This window comes from Coniosporium apollinis, assembly GCF_000281105.1.
Source record: "Coniosporium apollinis CBS 100218 chromosome Unknown supercont1.60, whole genome shotgun sequence".
Taxonomy (NCBI): domain Eukaryota; kingdom Fungi; phylum Ascomycota; class Dothideomycetes; genus Coniosporium; species Coniosporium apollinis.
Window position 1 is genome coordinate 102,536 of NW_006913322.1, and position 17,359 is coordinate 119,894.

Consider the following 17,359-nt stretch of genomic DNA (forward strand, 5'->3'; position numbering starts at 1 on the left):
GATCTGCCGGGTGCACTGCTTTGGCGAATCAGAGATGGAATGCAATCGAATAGAAAACTCCCGGAGCGGCCACTGCCTTACCGTGCCCCGTCCTGGTCTTGGCCTTCGGTCGATGGAGAACTACGACAGTGGGATGCTGGTCCCTGGGGCGCTGATCCCTGGGGCTGTGAGCGTCGCTTCGGGGATGCTGAGATAATTGAAGCCCACGTTCATCCTGTGACCGATGATCGGTTTGGCCAGATCTGTGGGGGTGCTATCCGGCTACGTGGTCTGCTCCGAACTGTTTCATCTTATGATTGTGCTGGTAAGCGGGGCCTCACATTCACTGACGAATCGCGCATCCATGGTGTTGTCTCATTTGACTGCGAGTCAGATATCTTGGGTACATCACTTCACCTCATAATCATCTGTTCCGATCCTGATGCATCTGAGTCCGCCAAGTCTGCTCTTGTATACGGGCTAATTTTTAAACCCACGGGTCATCGACCTGGTGAATTTCGTCGAGTGGGTTTAGCATCGGTATGGAAAGGTGGCCTTGGTCTGGCAGATCTGATAAAGTGGACTGAGGGACTGGGAAACAAAGAATGGTTGGAATACGAAGAGTGTAATAACGAGAACACATATACCATTACTATAATCTAATGTAGACGGGAGTGATGATCTGGTGTCATTCACGCTGGTAAATAGAACTGATATCTTCTGAAGATCTTAAACCTGATGCAAGCTGCAATGGTCCTCACTCGTTCATCTCGGTTACCGAAGAACGTTATTCTTTAGATGACTATAGCACCGGAACTGCAGAAAAGTACCTTGCTCATGTACATACTTCCAAGCCATTGGCATGGCTGTCACCTGGGTAGCTCATTACATCCGGACAGGCGATTGCATAACGTACACCATCCACTACTTGCACCGCCAAACGCTCATGTCTTAGAGCCTCGTAATGCCAAAACGAACTCGGCCGGTCTGATACATTTTGCATTCGTATTGTGTGTGCAGCTTAGCTAAATAAGGAGCGTTTAGCATGAGCGCTGGTCAATTTAGTCGTAGAGTCGTAAATTCGATTACCAAGTTGCCTCACCAAGCTCTCGTGCCTCCCACACCAATAAAGCCCCGATACCGCTCCAAAACACCAGGAAATGGGTCGCGGCGGCGCACGCAAGGCAATTGGTGAGCTTAACCCAGATAGGATAATTATGTAGAGCTGTGCAGTCTCAATTGTATATACTAGACGATGGAGGAGCTTATGGTGTTGTTGCTCATGTGCTTTTACCCCTGCTAGCGTCATCTGATTGAATTCACAACTCTACGATTAGATCCTCTGACCCATCAGCCTACTCACCGCCGAGGTCAAGCTTTGGCAGAAGCTTCACGGAAAATCTGTTCATCCGTTGCATATAGCTATTTTCTACATGGCAGCGTAAGGTTGACGTCGAGACCCGCTGTGACTAGCAGCAACCTTACTCGCCGTATTCTGTAGCAATATGGGACGTCGTGGGAGAGGCGGAAATCGTGGCGTGAGCCCCCAACTGCTACCGCATTGATACAATCTAACTCTGTTACAGGGCGGCCGCGGTGGTCGAGGACGAGGACGCGGAAGCTCTCGAGGTCGCGACTACCGATCAGGACCTGCCAATTACACGGAACTCGAGAAGAAGAACGAGAACTTTGAGAACTACTACAATGCGCTTGGCATCGTCGAGGAAGAGGAGCGAGAGCAGTTCTGGACAGCGCTCAAGAGAGAACTGCCCAACAGCTTCCGCTTCACGGGCTCGAAAGGCCATGCGCTCTCTGTGCAGCAACGCCTTATCGACCGTTATATCCCGCAAATCACGTCTGTCACCTACGAAGGCCAGCCCGTACCTCCGCCAACACCGCTGGAATGGTTTCCGGAGAAGCTTGCATGGTCAATGACCACGCCAAAGCAAGTCGTCCGCAAGTTCCCGCCGTTCGCATCCTTCCAGAAGTTCCTGGTCTCCGAGACGAGCGTTGGCAATATCAGCAGGCAAGAAGTTGTCAGCATGATACCGCCACTTCTTATGGACATCAAACCTGGAATGACCGTCTTGGATCTATGCGCCGCACCTGGCAGCAAGTCGGCGCAGTTGATTGAGATGGTACACGGTGGAGAAGAGGCGCGCGTGCGACAAGTGCTACACAATCTCAATGAGCAGCAAGGCCGCGGCATGAGCCCGGATGGAATGGAGATCGAGGCCGAGAAGGCACAAGCACAATCGGAAGATGACTGGTCGGATGATGGCAGGGCTACGGGCCTCCTCATCGCGAATGATGTAGACTACAGGCGCGCTCAGATGCTGGTTCACCAGGTCAAGCGACTAAACTCTCCTAACATGATTGTTACGAATCACGATGCTACGCTGTTTCCGTCCATCAAGTTATACTCAGAGCCCGATCAACCAGGCAGATATCTCAAGTTTGATCGTATCCTAGCCGATGTCCCTTGTTCCGGAGATGGCACCGCTCGGAAGAATCCCAACATTTGGAAAGACTGGATACCTGGAAACGGCCTTGGATTGTACGCGACGCAGGTGCGGATCCTCGTTAGGGCGCTGCAGATGTTAAAAGTCGGCGGGCGAGTCGTATACTCAACATGCAGTATGAATCCGGTCGAGGATGAGGCCGTAGTCGCAAGCGCAATTGATCGCTGCGGAGGCGTATCGAAGGTCAAGATAATTGATTGCAGCGACACACTGCCTGGACTGAAACGAAAGTCTGGCCTGAGCGAATGGAAAATCATGGACAAGACAGGCCGAATGTGGAGTTCGTGGAAAGAGGTTGAGGAAGCTAGGGAAGCCCAAGGAGAGGAAGGCTTCGGGCGGCTGACCGAAGGGATGTTCCCGCCCGTAACAGAGTCCGAAGATGAGAGGTTGGCACTCGAGCGGTGCATCCGGGTTTACCCTCATTTGCAAGATACCGGCGGCTTCTTCATCGCCGTTCTGGAGAAACAGACGGAAATCAAAGCGCGTCCAGAGTCGCGATCCAAGATTACGGCTCCGAAACCTCCAGTTGCCTCGCTTCTCGATGCGCTCAATGCGAAAATCGAGAACCCCACCAATGGAGATGTGGATCGCAATCTTCATGAAGCATATGAGAATCTCGCGCCAATGAGGGTTGACCCGGATAACGCACTGGATGACAGCAACGCACCACCCACTGCTCGTCAGAACAGAGCGAACACCCCTCCGGCCACCAAGCGACCGTTGGAAGACGATGAAGAAGATGGCGGCGTTTCGCAAGATTCGCCAACCAAGCGCGTGAAAACCGACGTAGACGACAGTCGAATGGTCCACTTCCCGCCTCCGCCGGCCGCTCAGCTTGAGCCAGAGAAGTATGAGGATACTGCAGATGAACCACTGGAATTAGATACCATAAACGGAGGCCAGGAACCTTACCAACCGCCTTCTCGACCTGATCAACCACCGAAGAAAAGACGCGATCAGCCACACGAAGAGCCATTCAAATATCTGGACCCAGATCACGAAGAGCTACTCGGCATATACAAGTTCTACGAGGTGTCACCGAGGTTCCCACGCGACAGATTCATGGTCCGGAATGCTACCGGGCAGCCAGTCAAGGCGATCTACTATACCTCTACACTCGCGCGCGAGATCCTAACCCAGAATGAAGGAAAGGGCATGAAGTTCGTACATTGCGGCGTTAAGATGTTCATGAAGCAGGACGCGCAGGGACAAGACGTCTGTCGGTGGCGCATTCAGTCGGAGGGTATGCCGATCATTGAGCCTTGGGTGGGCGAGGGCAGGATAGTGCGGTTGTACAAGAGGGAGACGCTAAGGAAGCTTCTAATCGAGATGTTTCCTCGTGTCGCGCAGGATGGCTGGAGGGATCTTGGTGAGATCGGCGAGAGGGTGAGGGATATTGGCATGGGCTGCTGCGTCCTCAGAGTTGAGACCAGCGATGACGAGGACGGTTTCAAGTAAGTGTGCTTATCATGTGGTTTAGATTATGTGCTGACAAACTATATCAGGGAGCGACTAGTGCTTCCACTTTGGAGAAGCATTTCGTCCCTCAACCTTATGCTGCCGAAGGAGGACCGTAAAGCAATGCTCCTCCGCTTATACAACGACGACTCACCCCTAGTCGACAACTCCAAAAATCGCTTTAAACAGCAAGAGACCTCGCGCGACATCTCGCGATCGTCAACAGCGGGCACCCCACTACCGGAGAGCGGCATAGCCGAAGCCACCGATGAACCCGAAACCATCATCGATAAGGATGGCGGTGTAGTCTTTAACACGGCCATGGATTCAGATGTCGAGGAGACCACGACCGGCATCGGCGGCAAGGGAATTGGGCCAGAGCACAAGGCCATGGAAGCGGAGGACAGGATGAAGGCTGACGCGCAGAACAAGGCGGACAATACGCGTGAGATCGCGCCGGGTGTTACGGACGAGGAGGATGTCTTTAATAAGGGGGTTTGAGAGATGATGGCCTGATGTGGTCCGATGAGGTTATGGCTACAGTTACGATCCGTCTAGCGAACCATTGCAGCACTGGATAGCAGATAGCCCCCAAATAAATGCAACCAAAATTCGAAGATATCGATAGCTCAATCTGGCGACCCAGGGTACTCTTTGCCCAGAGCTTCGTTCGGTAATATTGTTACTAACAGCCCTCAGTTTCAAATTTACTATTGCACTCGTGAGGAAAAGCTTCTGAGCTGCTTCGGATGAGAGCCGAAGCATTGCCGAATCGCGTCATCCGAGCTTCCATCACGCAGTCAGATCACCGGGCGTATCTGACATCTGAGTATCTCCTCGACTGCTTCAATTTACACCTCTCTTCAGCTGCTACAGCTGAGAGCCGTCAACCATGTCTCCAGACCGGGGCGAAACCCGCTCCTCGCCCACCTACTCACGCCTCTCCACCTCCGACGACAACGAGCCCGCCGACCACTTCGAACCCGCCGACGACCATGACCCTCCCACCGAGACTCCGCGCGAACTCTACACTCGCCGCAGCGAAGCCCGCCGCTACCTCGCCTCCCGCGCCTCAGAGCCCCAGAACTTCACCCTCCGCGGCGTGCTCGTCGGCCTAGCCATCGGCGTGGTAATCTGCTTCTCGAACATGTATTTCGGCCTCCAAACCGGCTGGGTCAGCAGCATGTCGATGCCATCCGCACTGATCGGCTTTGCGTACTTCAAGACCGTCTCGCGCCTCATCGCCTTCCCGTTCACGCCGGTCGAGAACGTGCTGGTGCAGAGTGTAGCCGGCTCTGTCGGGACGATGCCGCTGGGGTGCGGGTTCGTGGGTGTGATTCCCGCGTTGGATTATTTGCTTAGGCCTGAGGAGGGGGGGCCGTTGAGGCTGAGTACGTGGATGTTGGTGGTCTGGGCGGTCGGGATTGCGTTTTTTGGGGTCGTGTTTGCGGTACCGTTGAGGAGGGAGGTGATTATTAGGGAGAAGTTGAAGTTCCCAAGCGGCACGGCGACGGCGTTGATGATTGGAGTTTTGCATGGGGATAAGGAAAAGGCGGGGCTGGTGAGAAATGACCAGGGAGAGAGTGCGCTGCAGGAGGAAGGGGAGGAGAGCGAGGCGTTGATTCAGCAGACACCGGCAGGAGGTGGAGTCCGCGACGAGGTGCCTCCGCAGACCTACCCTGAGACGCAGGACGGGGAAGAGCATGGATACGGACTCGACGAAAGGAGCGACTGGAAAGCTAAGATACGGTTGCTCATTATCTCCTTTGTTGTATCTGCTGTCTATGTACGTACCCTTGCTTCTATATCATACAATGACTCGTCAACACGCGCTCATGCCTGGAGTAGACTCTGTTCTCCTACTTTGTCCCTCAAATTCGCGGTGTACCCGTATTCGGCCTCTCACTGGCCCGCGACTGGCTCTGGACACTGAATCCGTCACCAGCATACGTTGGCCAAGGCATCATCATGGGACCGGAGACGACTCTTCACATGCTTCTTGGAGCTATCCTAGGCTGGGGTATCCTCTCACCCTTGGCTAAGAGTAAAGGGTGGGCGCCTGGCCCTGTCAGCGACTGGACCACTGGCAGCAAAGGCTGGATCGTCTGGGTCAGTCTCGCGATCATGCTCGCTGACTCCCTTGTAAGTTTGGGCTGGCTGATACTTCGACCGCTCATCTACTACGGTCGTATCTGGCTGCCAAGGATCCGCGACCATGTCCAAGAGTACGGCTGGAAGGACATCTTCTCTGTATATCATCGCCACTCGGTGAAAGGCTACTCCCCCGTCTCGTCATCCTCTACCCTTCTGGTCCCTCAATCTAATCCTGACACGAGTACGACTCTCAAGAAGGTATCCTCCGGCCCCGCTGACCCACCAGATATCGACGCCCCGCCAGAACATCTCATCTCCACACGCACCACTCTAATCGGCCTCGTCCTCTCTATCGCCCTCGCCATCGGCGCCGTCCACTGGGTCTTCACAGACCTAATCCCCATCCACCTAACCCTCTTCGCACTGGTCCTCGCGCTCCTCCTTTCCATAATGGGCGTCCGTGCGCTGGGCGAAACAGACCTCAACCCTGTCTCTGGCATCTCAAAGCTAACCCAACTCCTCTTCGCCTTCGTAACCCCGGCCTCAAACAAAAACGCCGTCATTATCAACCTCCTCGCCGGCGCGATTAGTGAGAGCGGCGCCCTACAGGCCGGGGACCTGATGCAGGATCTCAAGACGGGGCATCTGCTGGGCGCGGCGCCGAATGCGCAGTTCTGGGGCCAGATTATTGGATCGGCGGTTGGGGCTGTGCTGAGCGCGGTCGTGTATAGGCTGTACACGAGGGTGTATGAGGTTCCGGGGGACCTGTTTCAGGTTCCGACGGCGTATGTGTGGGTTTTTACGGCCAGGTTGGTTACGGGGCAGGGACTGCCGCCTATGGTGGGCAGGTGGGCGGCGGGTGCGGGATTGGTGTTTGCGGTGGGAACGGCGTTGAGGACGGCGGGGAATATCAAGCAGAGGAAGGGGAGGTGGAGGATTGTTGGATACATACCCGGGGGGATTGCGGTTGCTGTTGGTAGGTCAAGTTTGGGGTTCAGCCTGTCTTTTTGAGATGTTTGGGATGAACAGAGAGAAGCTGACAGAGCTGCAGGAATGTACAACGTCCCATCCTTTACGCTTGCGCGGACTATTGGTGGCCTGCTGAACTGGTATTGGAGATCGTATCGGAAGCAGCCCGAGACGCCGGTCGTCGTACTTGCCAGCGGGCTTATTCTTGGTGAAGGCGTTGTCAGTATAGTCAACCTTCTGCTCGCGTCCTTGGATGTACCGCATCTCTAAGGTGTATGGATGGTTGTCAGGTATCCGAAACTATTGAGCTACCTAGAAATATCTCCGAGGCCGGATAGCGCCGGATATGATTGAGCTCGTTGATAACCGTTACTGACTGGCAGACCGCAGCACGTGAGTAATCCCAGCGCGATTCGCAAGATCGGCTTGTGTTTAGGTCTCTAGGACTCCCCTTCCCAGTTTCCAACACTGTCACAGCAAGCGCACTGGAGCTCCTGGTTCCAGAAAGACTAACAAAACGCATACAGTGGTCAACCTGCTCTCTTTGTGTTATGGTTTCTTTCCTATGCTAACACTTCAAAGCAACACTTTGTTTGCACGCCTGTTCTTACCACCATAATTATAACACTTTACAGTGCAACAAAACACCGAGAGCGAAAACAAATCACACGGACCTGATGGCACGAGATATTACATTTCAAATAACCACTTTACCACGGATACATAACACACTAGCCTTGCTTAAGCGGATCCCTCCGGGATGTAATTCATGAAAGTCAAGGCGAATTACACTACAGTGTACATCTTTCTTTACTACCTGGACGAGTTGAAGAAGACTCATGACCCAAAGGATACGGACATCGCCATATCGGAAACGTTCTCTGACCTCGGTATCCCCATTCAACAATTCCACATCCGCATCTTTTGATCCGCTAGCGATTTCAAGACAAAATACTTAGAGCATCATCACATTTTAAGACTAAGGAGAAGCTTCAAACTGTTCTAACTGACGGAGTGTCTGCCGTATCTCGTTCTATTTTCGAGTCCATCGGAAATATTTTCAAAGGCTGGGATACTTCTTGCCCTGACTTTGGCAAGTTCGAGCTCGGTGCTGCAGTTCACCACCGGCTCTGAGCATTGCTGCCGATATGGTCAATGTCCGTATTCGCCACCGTTCCAATGTCATCTCGGCAGCCGAGTCCCCCCCCCCATCAGCCCCCCCCCCCCGTTCGCGGGAGCAAGAGTGTGGATGCTGGTTCCAATGCGGGCAGTCCTGCGAAGAAAGCCAAAGTATGTACATTTCTGGCTCTTCCTGGGCCGTTCTGGGCTAATCTGGCATAGGCCGGCTCACTTTTGGTTGGAGTTGGCGACCCTACTCAAGTCGAGACCGTCGTGGAGACGCTAGTCAATATTATTGACTTTCTGTCTGCCAAGGGCAAGGGCATGGCGCATGATGGCGGCTACTAAGGTGTCTTTGCTGGATGAGCTGAAGAAGAACAAGCATGACTTGCTCAATGAAGACGACGCCGAGCCATCGCCATCGGATGAGGACTCCCAACCCAGCCTACCAGGTTGACAGGAGTCCTTACAGCGGCCTTTCTGAGTTTCATTGAAGCCGGAATCGATACGTTCCAGAGGGAAAGAGTATCCGAAGCCCGGTGTTGCGAGCAAAGTTATGCCAGACGCGAATTTACGATTTTGATCAAGTGAGCTATGAGCGATAGTAGAGAACAGCTGAAAACCCCTCGCTCGCCATTGGGTGCCTCTGGCTCCTCAGTTTACAACTCAGATGCACAACGCACTATCGCATGCCGTCTACTGTCGCCATCTGCTACAGAAACCAGACCGACACGACCAAATACAGTCATATCGCTAGGCCGAGCCGCTCTTCCTCTAGATTGACGCCACATGCAGTAAGAGCTTGGCCGCGGAGTCACCAGCCCTCGGATGAGCTTGACACCCGCAAAGTGGCCGCCGCCCGCAAAGCGCTGGTGCAGAGGACATGTTACCGAACTACGAGGCATATACTAAAAGACTGGAAAACGTTCGAGACACTCTTTTCAAGCTGATCAAAGCTCTCCGATACAGACGTGGTTGTGACTTCGGTATCTCCTCCGGACGCATATTACTACAAGCCCGATTGAGTCCAACAGAACGATCGTCTTCTGCGAAGTAAAAGGCGAAAAGCTACTCACCACTCCATGGTGGAAAAGGACTGCCGCTCAACTTTCCTGACTTGGCTTCAGCGCTGGGCCTTGCAGACAGGAAGACTGTTGAGGTCGCTAAGAAGAAAGAGAAAGGGGCCAGACGGCAACTTCAACAATATGCATGATCCTGACTTCACGTTGCAGTAACCGGTTCTCATGGCTATTAAGAAGACAATCGCCGAAAAGTCTAGCTTTGATCCCGATGCCCTAGTCAAATATCCGTTATCGACAACTGAATCTGCTCAGCGCCGGGTCCTGAGCTGTAGGCGAAAAGAATGAAGAAGCCTACCACTGAAGCTGGAGGGTCTTTGCTCGATACACACGATCTGAAGCCGAAGGCCCCGAAAGCAGATGGGCGCAGTTGTACCGTCAATAACGGGTCACTATGCGTTCGTCCAAGAGCTCCAGGCGGATTGGTTTGTAACAACGAGCCATGACTGGAAGAACCCCACGGCTAAACTCATTGATAGCGTCCTGTGACGCTGTATGATCTTACATCTTTGTTCAAGGTGTAGGTACGCTACATACAGCTACAAATATTGTGGTAACTGCCTAGGATAAAGGAGCGAATCCACCCTGCCTCCAAATCAGCTCTACCCCCCGTTCTCCCTCCTCCAACTCCTTTCCTTCCTGCCTTTCCTCCCCCGCACCGCCTCCACACCTTTAGCGCATATCTTCCACCGATCCTACGGCATCGTCCGCGCTAACCGGTGCTACAATAATATTGTATTATCGTCCGGTCGCTATTTATAGCCCTCAAATTGTCCGACCGTCGCTGCTAGCTTTTAGTGTTCCTTCAAAGGCTATAGCCCTTAGCACTAATGGTACCGCCTTTGGTCCGTTCACTACTCCGGCTACCTATCATCCCGCCTCCTCCTTAATAGCTGCTTACTTAGCGGCGCGCGCGTCTTGCATGCCTCGCGCGCCTTGCGTGCCTCGCGTGCCTCGCGTTATTAAGATTACCCTTCTTATACTTAACTTACGCTCTCTATTTTCTAATGCGTCTACTACTCGCTTTCTCTTAGGTAGACTTACCTAATCTAATGTTTCTTTATCCGCTTCTCTTCCTATACTATAGATAACTTAGAGTAGTGCCTAATAGACCTCTTTAAATTTATATATACCTATAGCATACTTATATATAAGCCTTACGCTTCTACTATAGCGCCAGCCTATCTTTACGCCCACCTCCTTACTAAGTATAGAGAATATACTTAAGTGTATAAGCCTAGTAAACGATTAGAGTCAGCTATTAAAAAGCTTATAGAGTTGTTACTTAAGAAGTATAGCGTCCTTAATTTACACTATATTACTATTAAGATACTACTTCTAGACTCCCTCTCTCTATTAGGACTCAAGCTCTATTATAGTATTTAGTGCAATCAATATCCGCTTATATATAGTAGCTGGAAGGGTAGTAAGAAGATAATATAGTAATATTTTAATTCCTACCGGGCGGTTCTATAGCGCCAGGGCGCTTAGTATAAGATCTCTAAAGATTCTAGCAAGAAAGACTCTAATACTCTTTAGTAAGAGGTGCACTACTAATAATACTTTATATCTAGTCTCTAAAGCTTATTCTTCTACATTATACTACTAGCGGAACTATAGAGCCTAGTTCTTTACTAAAAAGAGCTTAGTTCTCTTTAGAAGAATAAGCTCCTCTAAGTAATAATTAATAGGGAGCTAGACTAGAGTGGACGCAACCTTAAGCTTACTATAAGAGTATACTATAACTAGGTAACTAAGACCGAGGTCTCGCCCTAGCTTAAGATAATATAGTAGTCTTACTACTTTAATAGCCTTAATCTTATAGAGGTGGTACCTCTTAGCTATATACTAAATCCTACTACTAAGCCTCTCTTATAACTACTTACTAAGAGCCTAGACTGTATAGTAGTGAAGGTGTATACATCTATCTATAAGGATAGGATCGGTATATTCAACTAGGTAAAGATTAATAGCTTTATTAATAGTAGCTTAAAGAGCTCGGAGTATATACTTATAGTTAAGCTGTAGAAGTAGATGTTCTGCGAATATAAGAGCCTCTAGGAGCGCCTCTTCTACTTCGCCTACTAGACTAGCTAGTCTAACTAGCTAATATAGCTACCCTATTAATTTACTACCTTATAGTTATTTTATCTAGGCCGCACTATATCCTACACCCGTAAGCTTTTAGTATTAGATGCTATAGGAGACTTGCAACCTTAGAAGGAGAAGGCTAAGAGAGACGCGGAGGTTGAACTAGATAGAAACTACCTTCTACTCTATATATCACTCCTAGACTATAATCTTAGGGGAAGCTACTTTAAGAGCGTCGTACTTAGCTTTCTTGCTGTACTAGGTATTAACTAGAAGGAGAGAGGCGTCTTCTTAGAACTCTACATATACTTGCCCTACCTATCTAAGTTTATTAAGATAGCCCAGATACTTATTATATAGAGAGCTATACTTGCCGCAGATAAAAGCAATATTGAGTACCTATTAAATATACTTAATAATATGCGAGACCGCTTTATAGTGCGAGGTTCTTAGTCTACTTTTTACTAGGCGTGCCGGCTCTAAGTATATATAAAGAAAGTCTTAAATAGTACTATAAGTCTAGGCTATATTAGCTAGTTGGAAGATAAAGAGACGGTAACCTATAGAGATATCAACCTATAGATAGCTGAGTTTAGAGACTTTATAGTAGTATAGGTACAACTAGCTTAGAAGTAGTTAAAGGAGCTCTTACTTCTATATCCTAAAGAACGCCGCAAGACTATTATACTAATCTACTAGCTCTACCGTCTCTAGAATAATTATAGTAATAATAGGAAGGGGTGGAACTTCTTAAAGGATACCCGCAACTCGTAGTAGCTAGAGAATAGCAGTAAAAGGTAGCTACTTAACTATATTACAGAAAACAATTAGTTAAGTAGAGAGCTACTAGACCTAATAAAGGAGAACTAGATCTACTAGAAGAAAGACGCTGTAAAGAAGTATTTCTTAAAGGTTAATAGCTTCTTAGAGCAGTTGCTTCTACTTATCCACCTTACTTTAGAATAGCCTACTTGTAGGACCGAGCTAGTAAGCCTATAGTACGTTAATACCGTATAGGGGCACTATAGGAGTATTTCTATAGAAGAGAGTCTAGTTAGCACTATTACTAGCTACTATAAAGAATATAGTATCACTAGATTAATAAAGATTATCTATTAGTACCTTTTAGGGAGGTAAGTAAGCTGCTTGTATACTACCTCTAGCTTGTTCTTCCGTTCTAGTAGAAGCTTAACGTGCTAGTCCACTAGTAGAAGAATCCGCCTTCTCTATTCCTATAGCTAAAAGGGATAGAGAGCTAGAATAGCACTAGACTAAGTGCTATTATATATAGAGAGATAAAGGTCTACCTAGAGATATATCTTAATATTATAGTATACTAATATGTAGCTATTACTATATCGCGCTAGTATCTTAAATACGGCGGCTTTAAGCGGGACTATAGTTTAGATAAGAAGCTAGCAGATAAGTAGGTAATATATAGCTTATAGATAGTAGGAATAGTTTATACTTAAGGCCTAGAAGAGGCGCTAGGATATATTATAGCAAGGCGGGTAGAGTATCGGGCGGTTAATAAAGAATAGTATATCTTTCTTAGATTCTAGGTATTCTTAGGGCCTAGAAAGCGGCCTTTAGAGCTAGAGGTAATAGAAGAAGACAAAGAGCCTTTAAAAAGGCAATAGATAGAGAATTACTAGGTTAGTTTATAATACTTCTATTTTATATTGCCTATAGCCTGCTATATAAATCCTGTTACCTATTAGCTTGCAAGTATTAATCGCATTATAAGAAGTTTAAAAAGCGCATTAAAGTAGAGTTATAGTAGAAATAGATATTAAGAATAAGTTATTCGAGTATCTAGCCAAGTATCAATTAGTTACTTATAAAGAATACTAATATGCGGTATAGTTAGATTAGATTAAGGGCTATTTGCAAGGTAGGGACTATAGAGTAGAATGTAAGAAAGCTATTTTAATTACAGAGCGCATCTAAGAGTAGCTAGGTTTAACTATATATTCTAGTAAGATGTAGATACTAGATTATATCGACTAGCCGATTAGCTAGTTATTATTACACTAGGATAGGTTGTTATACTAGTTGGACCCAGCTTATTACTATTATATTTACTAGGATTTGAGTAGTATAAAGAAGTATTAGCGTAAGGAGTATTAGTAGTCTATAGTATATAAACGTAGAGGGTCTAGGAAGACAAAAGGGTTAAGAATTAAGAGCTAAATACATAAGGCTATAAAAGTAGTCTATTACTAGCGTTTTTCTACCCGCTAATATAAATTGCAGTATTTTAAGATGCGTTAGCTAGAAGAGGCTCTAGAAGGTAGATAGTAGGAGCTAGTAGCTAGCGGCGAAGTATTATAGATGTAGGTTTGCAACATAATTATAGCGTAGTAGGTAAAGATAGAGAAGAAGGCCTATAACACTATCTAAGAAGGAGAAGAGAATAAGGTAAACCTATAGTTAGAGTATATATAGTAGCAGCTATATTTAAGCGGATTATAGAGGCTAGAGTTATTAGATTGTATTAGGGAGCCGACTATAGTAGAGCTAGATAGGAATAGAAGGTTCTATAGAGAGGTAGAAGAGGAGCCTAATAAATCTATAAAAAGAGCGATTTAGGAAGCTATAGACAAATTAGCGAGAATTAGCTAGATATTTATTATTAAGCGGGTTAGTGTATTTATATAGTTAGAGGTAATCTAGATAGAGAAGTACTAGATAAGATACTAGCTATTATAGTTATATATAGATAAAAAGTCGATCGGCAATTATATTCGGCTATAGAAGTAGATATTAATATTTTTTGCCTAAATATAGAAAGAGTATAATTAGTAGAGTTCTAAGTACCGGTTCACCCACCGATAGTAAGAGGCGTAGAAGGTATTAGTAAAGAAAGTAGAGCGGAAAGTTAGTAGGAAGGAGGAGGGGAAGAATATTAAGAACGTGGAGAATAGCAAGAAGGAAGAGAAGAATAAGAAGGAGAATATTAAGGACGGCGAAGATAGCGATAGTAGTAAATATAGTAATAATAACAAAGAGGCCTAAAACTAGAATAAGGAGAATAAGTAGAACGATTAGCTAGAGAAGTTAATAGTAATATAAAGAGCATATTTAGAATTTTGCATCTAGTTATTAAATTAAACTATTAGCCGCAAAGAATATAATAGCGTGTTAGTTTATATATTAGCTGTTTTAAGGGTTAAGAAAGGCGGTTAGAAAGAGCTGGAGCTGTATCTACTAATTTTGTCTATAGTCATTAAAGTTTCCTATTTTATAATTATCTAGCAGGCGTTAGAGTTATTAGAGCTATTCTAAAATAATAAGTTTAATAGTAATAGCGGATATAATAGCAATAGTAGCGCTAATTTAGTAGTAGTAGTAGTAGTAGTAGCACGAGCCTGCAGGCCCGGGTGTTTAGAGTTTATTATAATAATAATAGACAAATTCATAGTCTAAAGAAGCTACAGCCTAATATAGTAGATATTAGATTTGCGTATATATAGGTTAAAGATCTATTATAACATAATATCGGCTAGTTATATCGACTAAAAGGAATATAATAAGTTATTATATAAGAATTTATATTTTACTATACTCTAGTTCCGTAGTATAGTCCACGGGTTAGTTACAGAGACTTAATAGTTATTAGTTAAGAATTTATTATTATTTAGTAATAAGTAGCATGTTAGCGAGGTGCCGCGGATCCTATAGTAGTTATTACGTAATAATCTAACCGATAAGCGGCCTAGATGGAGTTTTTTATAGAACTATTACAGCTATTTACTAGTTAATAGGGAGATGTAGTTATTCAACTAGGTTAGACAAGACACTACTATCTATAACTAGTTTTTAAAGCTAGGTAGCGAGTTAGAAATCAACCGAGTAGCTATAGAGAAGTATATATTATAGGTGGCCGAGTTTAGGGAGAAGTTATTAGTATTAGCACATATTACTAGAGGCTAGCCTGGAAGGGGACTAGAGATTTTAAGCATCCGGTATAGTAATACTACTAAGGGCGGACACTAGAACGTTTTTATTAAGAATAAATTAGTAGTATTCGCGATAAGATATTATAAGGGGTATATATTAAGTAGTAATATTAAGATTATATACTAGTATTTGCCTATAGAGGTTAGCGAGTTATTAGTATAGTATTTATAGTTAGTATTACTATTCTAGTAGCAGATTGAAGCGATAGTATAGAAGAAGAATATTATATTAGCGCATATATAGCCGGCAGATATAGATAGTAAGAAGTAGATATTAAAGAGAATACAGAAGGTAATAAAGCGCAAGAGTATAGTTAGATTAGAATAGGAGTTAACTATTTAGTTATACTAGAATATTACAATTAGCATTAATAGGTAGTTTATATATAGAGTAACGGCGTTCCACTAGTCTAAGAGGGAAGAAGGGGATAATAGTAAGAAATAGGATAAGAATAGTATAGTAGCAGCAACTGCGGATGAGTAGGTAGAGTATATATTATATATTACAGGTATAATTTACGCCCAGGCAATTATAGAGTAGTTTAGGGCGGTTATAGATAAGAGATAGTAGTTCTAGACGTTAAGTATAGATTAGTATTAATTTTTAGGGTTTAGTTCGGCGGCTATTAAGGTTAAAGAGAAATAGTAGGCGATAGGTAAAAGAAAGTAGGCGCTATTTAATATTAAAGCGAATAAAGAATAGATAGAGAGGTGGAAGAGGTTATAGAAAATTAACGCTAAGATAGAGTTGCGGCAGATAATAGATAAGAAGGAGACTGAATTCTATAGTATTTAGAAAGAGGTAGTCGAGGCGATTGCGGCGGGGGAGAGCCTAGTAGTAGTAGTAATACTAACTAGGGGAGGTAAGAGTTTAGTATTTATATTGCCGGTATAGGTAGGGTAAGATAGCGGGATAATAGTAGTAGTAGTGCTATTAATCGCGTTGCGAGGGGATATAAAGAGATAATATAAAAAGGTTAGTATATTATACGAGAAGTAGAAAGAGCGCTATTAGCTAGATACAGCCGCAGTAGTATTAGTAACACCCGAGTTAGTAGTTAGTAAGAATTTCACTATATTTTTAAACTAATTAAAAGCGACCTAGTAGCTAGACCGTATTATTATTAATAAATACTATATTATTTTAAACCGGACGTATACATTCTGCAAGTAGATACAGTAGTTAGGCAAGCTAGTAATAGGGGAGATGTAGATAGTTTTATTAACGGTAATATTACCACTATACAAGAAGAAGAAGTTATATAAGAGAATACATTTCAATAGGCGTTTAGTTAAGATATTTAGGGAGAAGATAACAAGAAAGAACGTAGTATATTAGGTGGTAGATATTAGCGAGTTTAGTAGAAAGGCAGATAAGAAGAAGTTTATTTTAGTATTAATTAAGAAGAAAGTAAGGGATGTAGAGGGTATAGAGAGGGTAGTAGTATATTATAACTTAATAATAAAGTTAAAGATAATCGCGGAAGCATTAAGTTACAACATATTTTACTATAATGCGGTAGGTAAGGAGGCTATATTAAAGGACTTTAGAATAGAGAAGTAATAAGTAATTATAGTAATAAACGCGTTAGGTATAGGTATTAATATACTAGATATCTAGTATATCGTGTATACAGACTAGCCCTAGATGTTATTAGATTATATATAGAAAAGTAGTAGGGTAGAAAGAGATAGGCGAAGGAGTAAGGTAATTATAGTAGAGGATAGAGTAGAAAGCAAGTAGTTAGAGAGGGAGTAGACGGAAGAAGAGAAGCAGTTAGTAAAGAAGTATATTAGTAGTAGCGAGAAGGCGGTTAAGGGTTATAGGCGGGCGGTATTAGACGAGTATTTAGATAGATAGATGGATAGGGTTGAATATAAAGAAGAGAAGGAGAAGTATAACGTTTGTAAGGGGGTTAAAGAAGAAGAAGGAGAAGGAGAAGAAGAAGAAGGAGAAGGAGAAGAAGAAGAAGGAGAAGGAGAAGAAGAAGTAGAAGAGACGAAAAGAGATATAAGACAAAAAGAGGCAGTAAGAGGTATAGAGGAAAAGGAAAAGAAGAAAAAGAAGTTTAGGCAGTAGAAGAAA

The 17,359-nt window shown here is 45.3% G+C and overlaps 3 protein-coding genes across 3 annotated transcripts; all 3 read left to right on the forward strand.

Moving 5' to 3' along the window:
• Nucleotides 1-1,484: 1,484 nt before the first annotated feature.
• On the forward strand, nucleotides 1,485-4,460 carry W97_08685 (uncharacterized protein; the record flags this gene model as incomplete). Its single annotated transcript, XM_007786552.1, has 3 exons — nucleotides 1,485-1,517; nucleotides 1,566-3,955; nucleotides 4,007-4,460. 3 exons carry the CDS (start codon nucleotides 1,485-1,487, stop codon nucleotides 4,458-4,460), a joined length of 2,877 nt encoding a protein of 958 aa, XP_007784742.1.
• A 391-nt stretch (nucleotides 4,461-4,851) lies between these two features.
• On the forward strand, nucleotides 4,852-7,292 carry W97_08686 (uncharacterized protein; the record flags this gene model as incomplete). The annotated part of the gene is made up of 3 exons (XM_007786553.1): nucleotides 4,852-5,745; nucleotides 5,808-7,029; nucleotides 7,105-7,292. 3 exons carry the CDS (start codon nucleotides 4,852-4,854, stop codon nucleotides 7,290-7,292), a joined length of 2,304 nt encoding a protein of 767 aa, XP_007784743.1.
• Nucleotides 7,293-8,201: 909 nt separating this feature from the next.
• On the forward strand, nucleotides 8,202-8,489 carry W97_08687 (uncharacterized protein; the record flags this gene model as incomplete). Its single annotated transcript, XM_007786554.1, has 2 exons — nucleotides 8,202-8,312; nucleotides 8,364-8,489. The coding sequence occupies 2 exons, from the start codon at nucleotides 8,202-8,204 to the stop codon at nucleotides 8,487-8,489; spliced, it is 237 nt and encodes a 78-aa protein (XP_007784744.1).
• Between the last annotated feature and the right edge of the window lie 8,870 nt (nucleotides 8,490-17,359).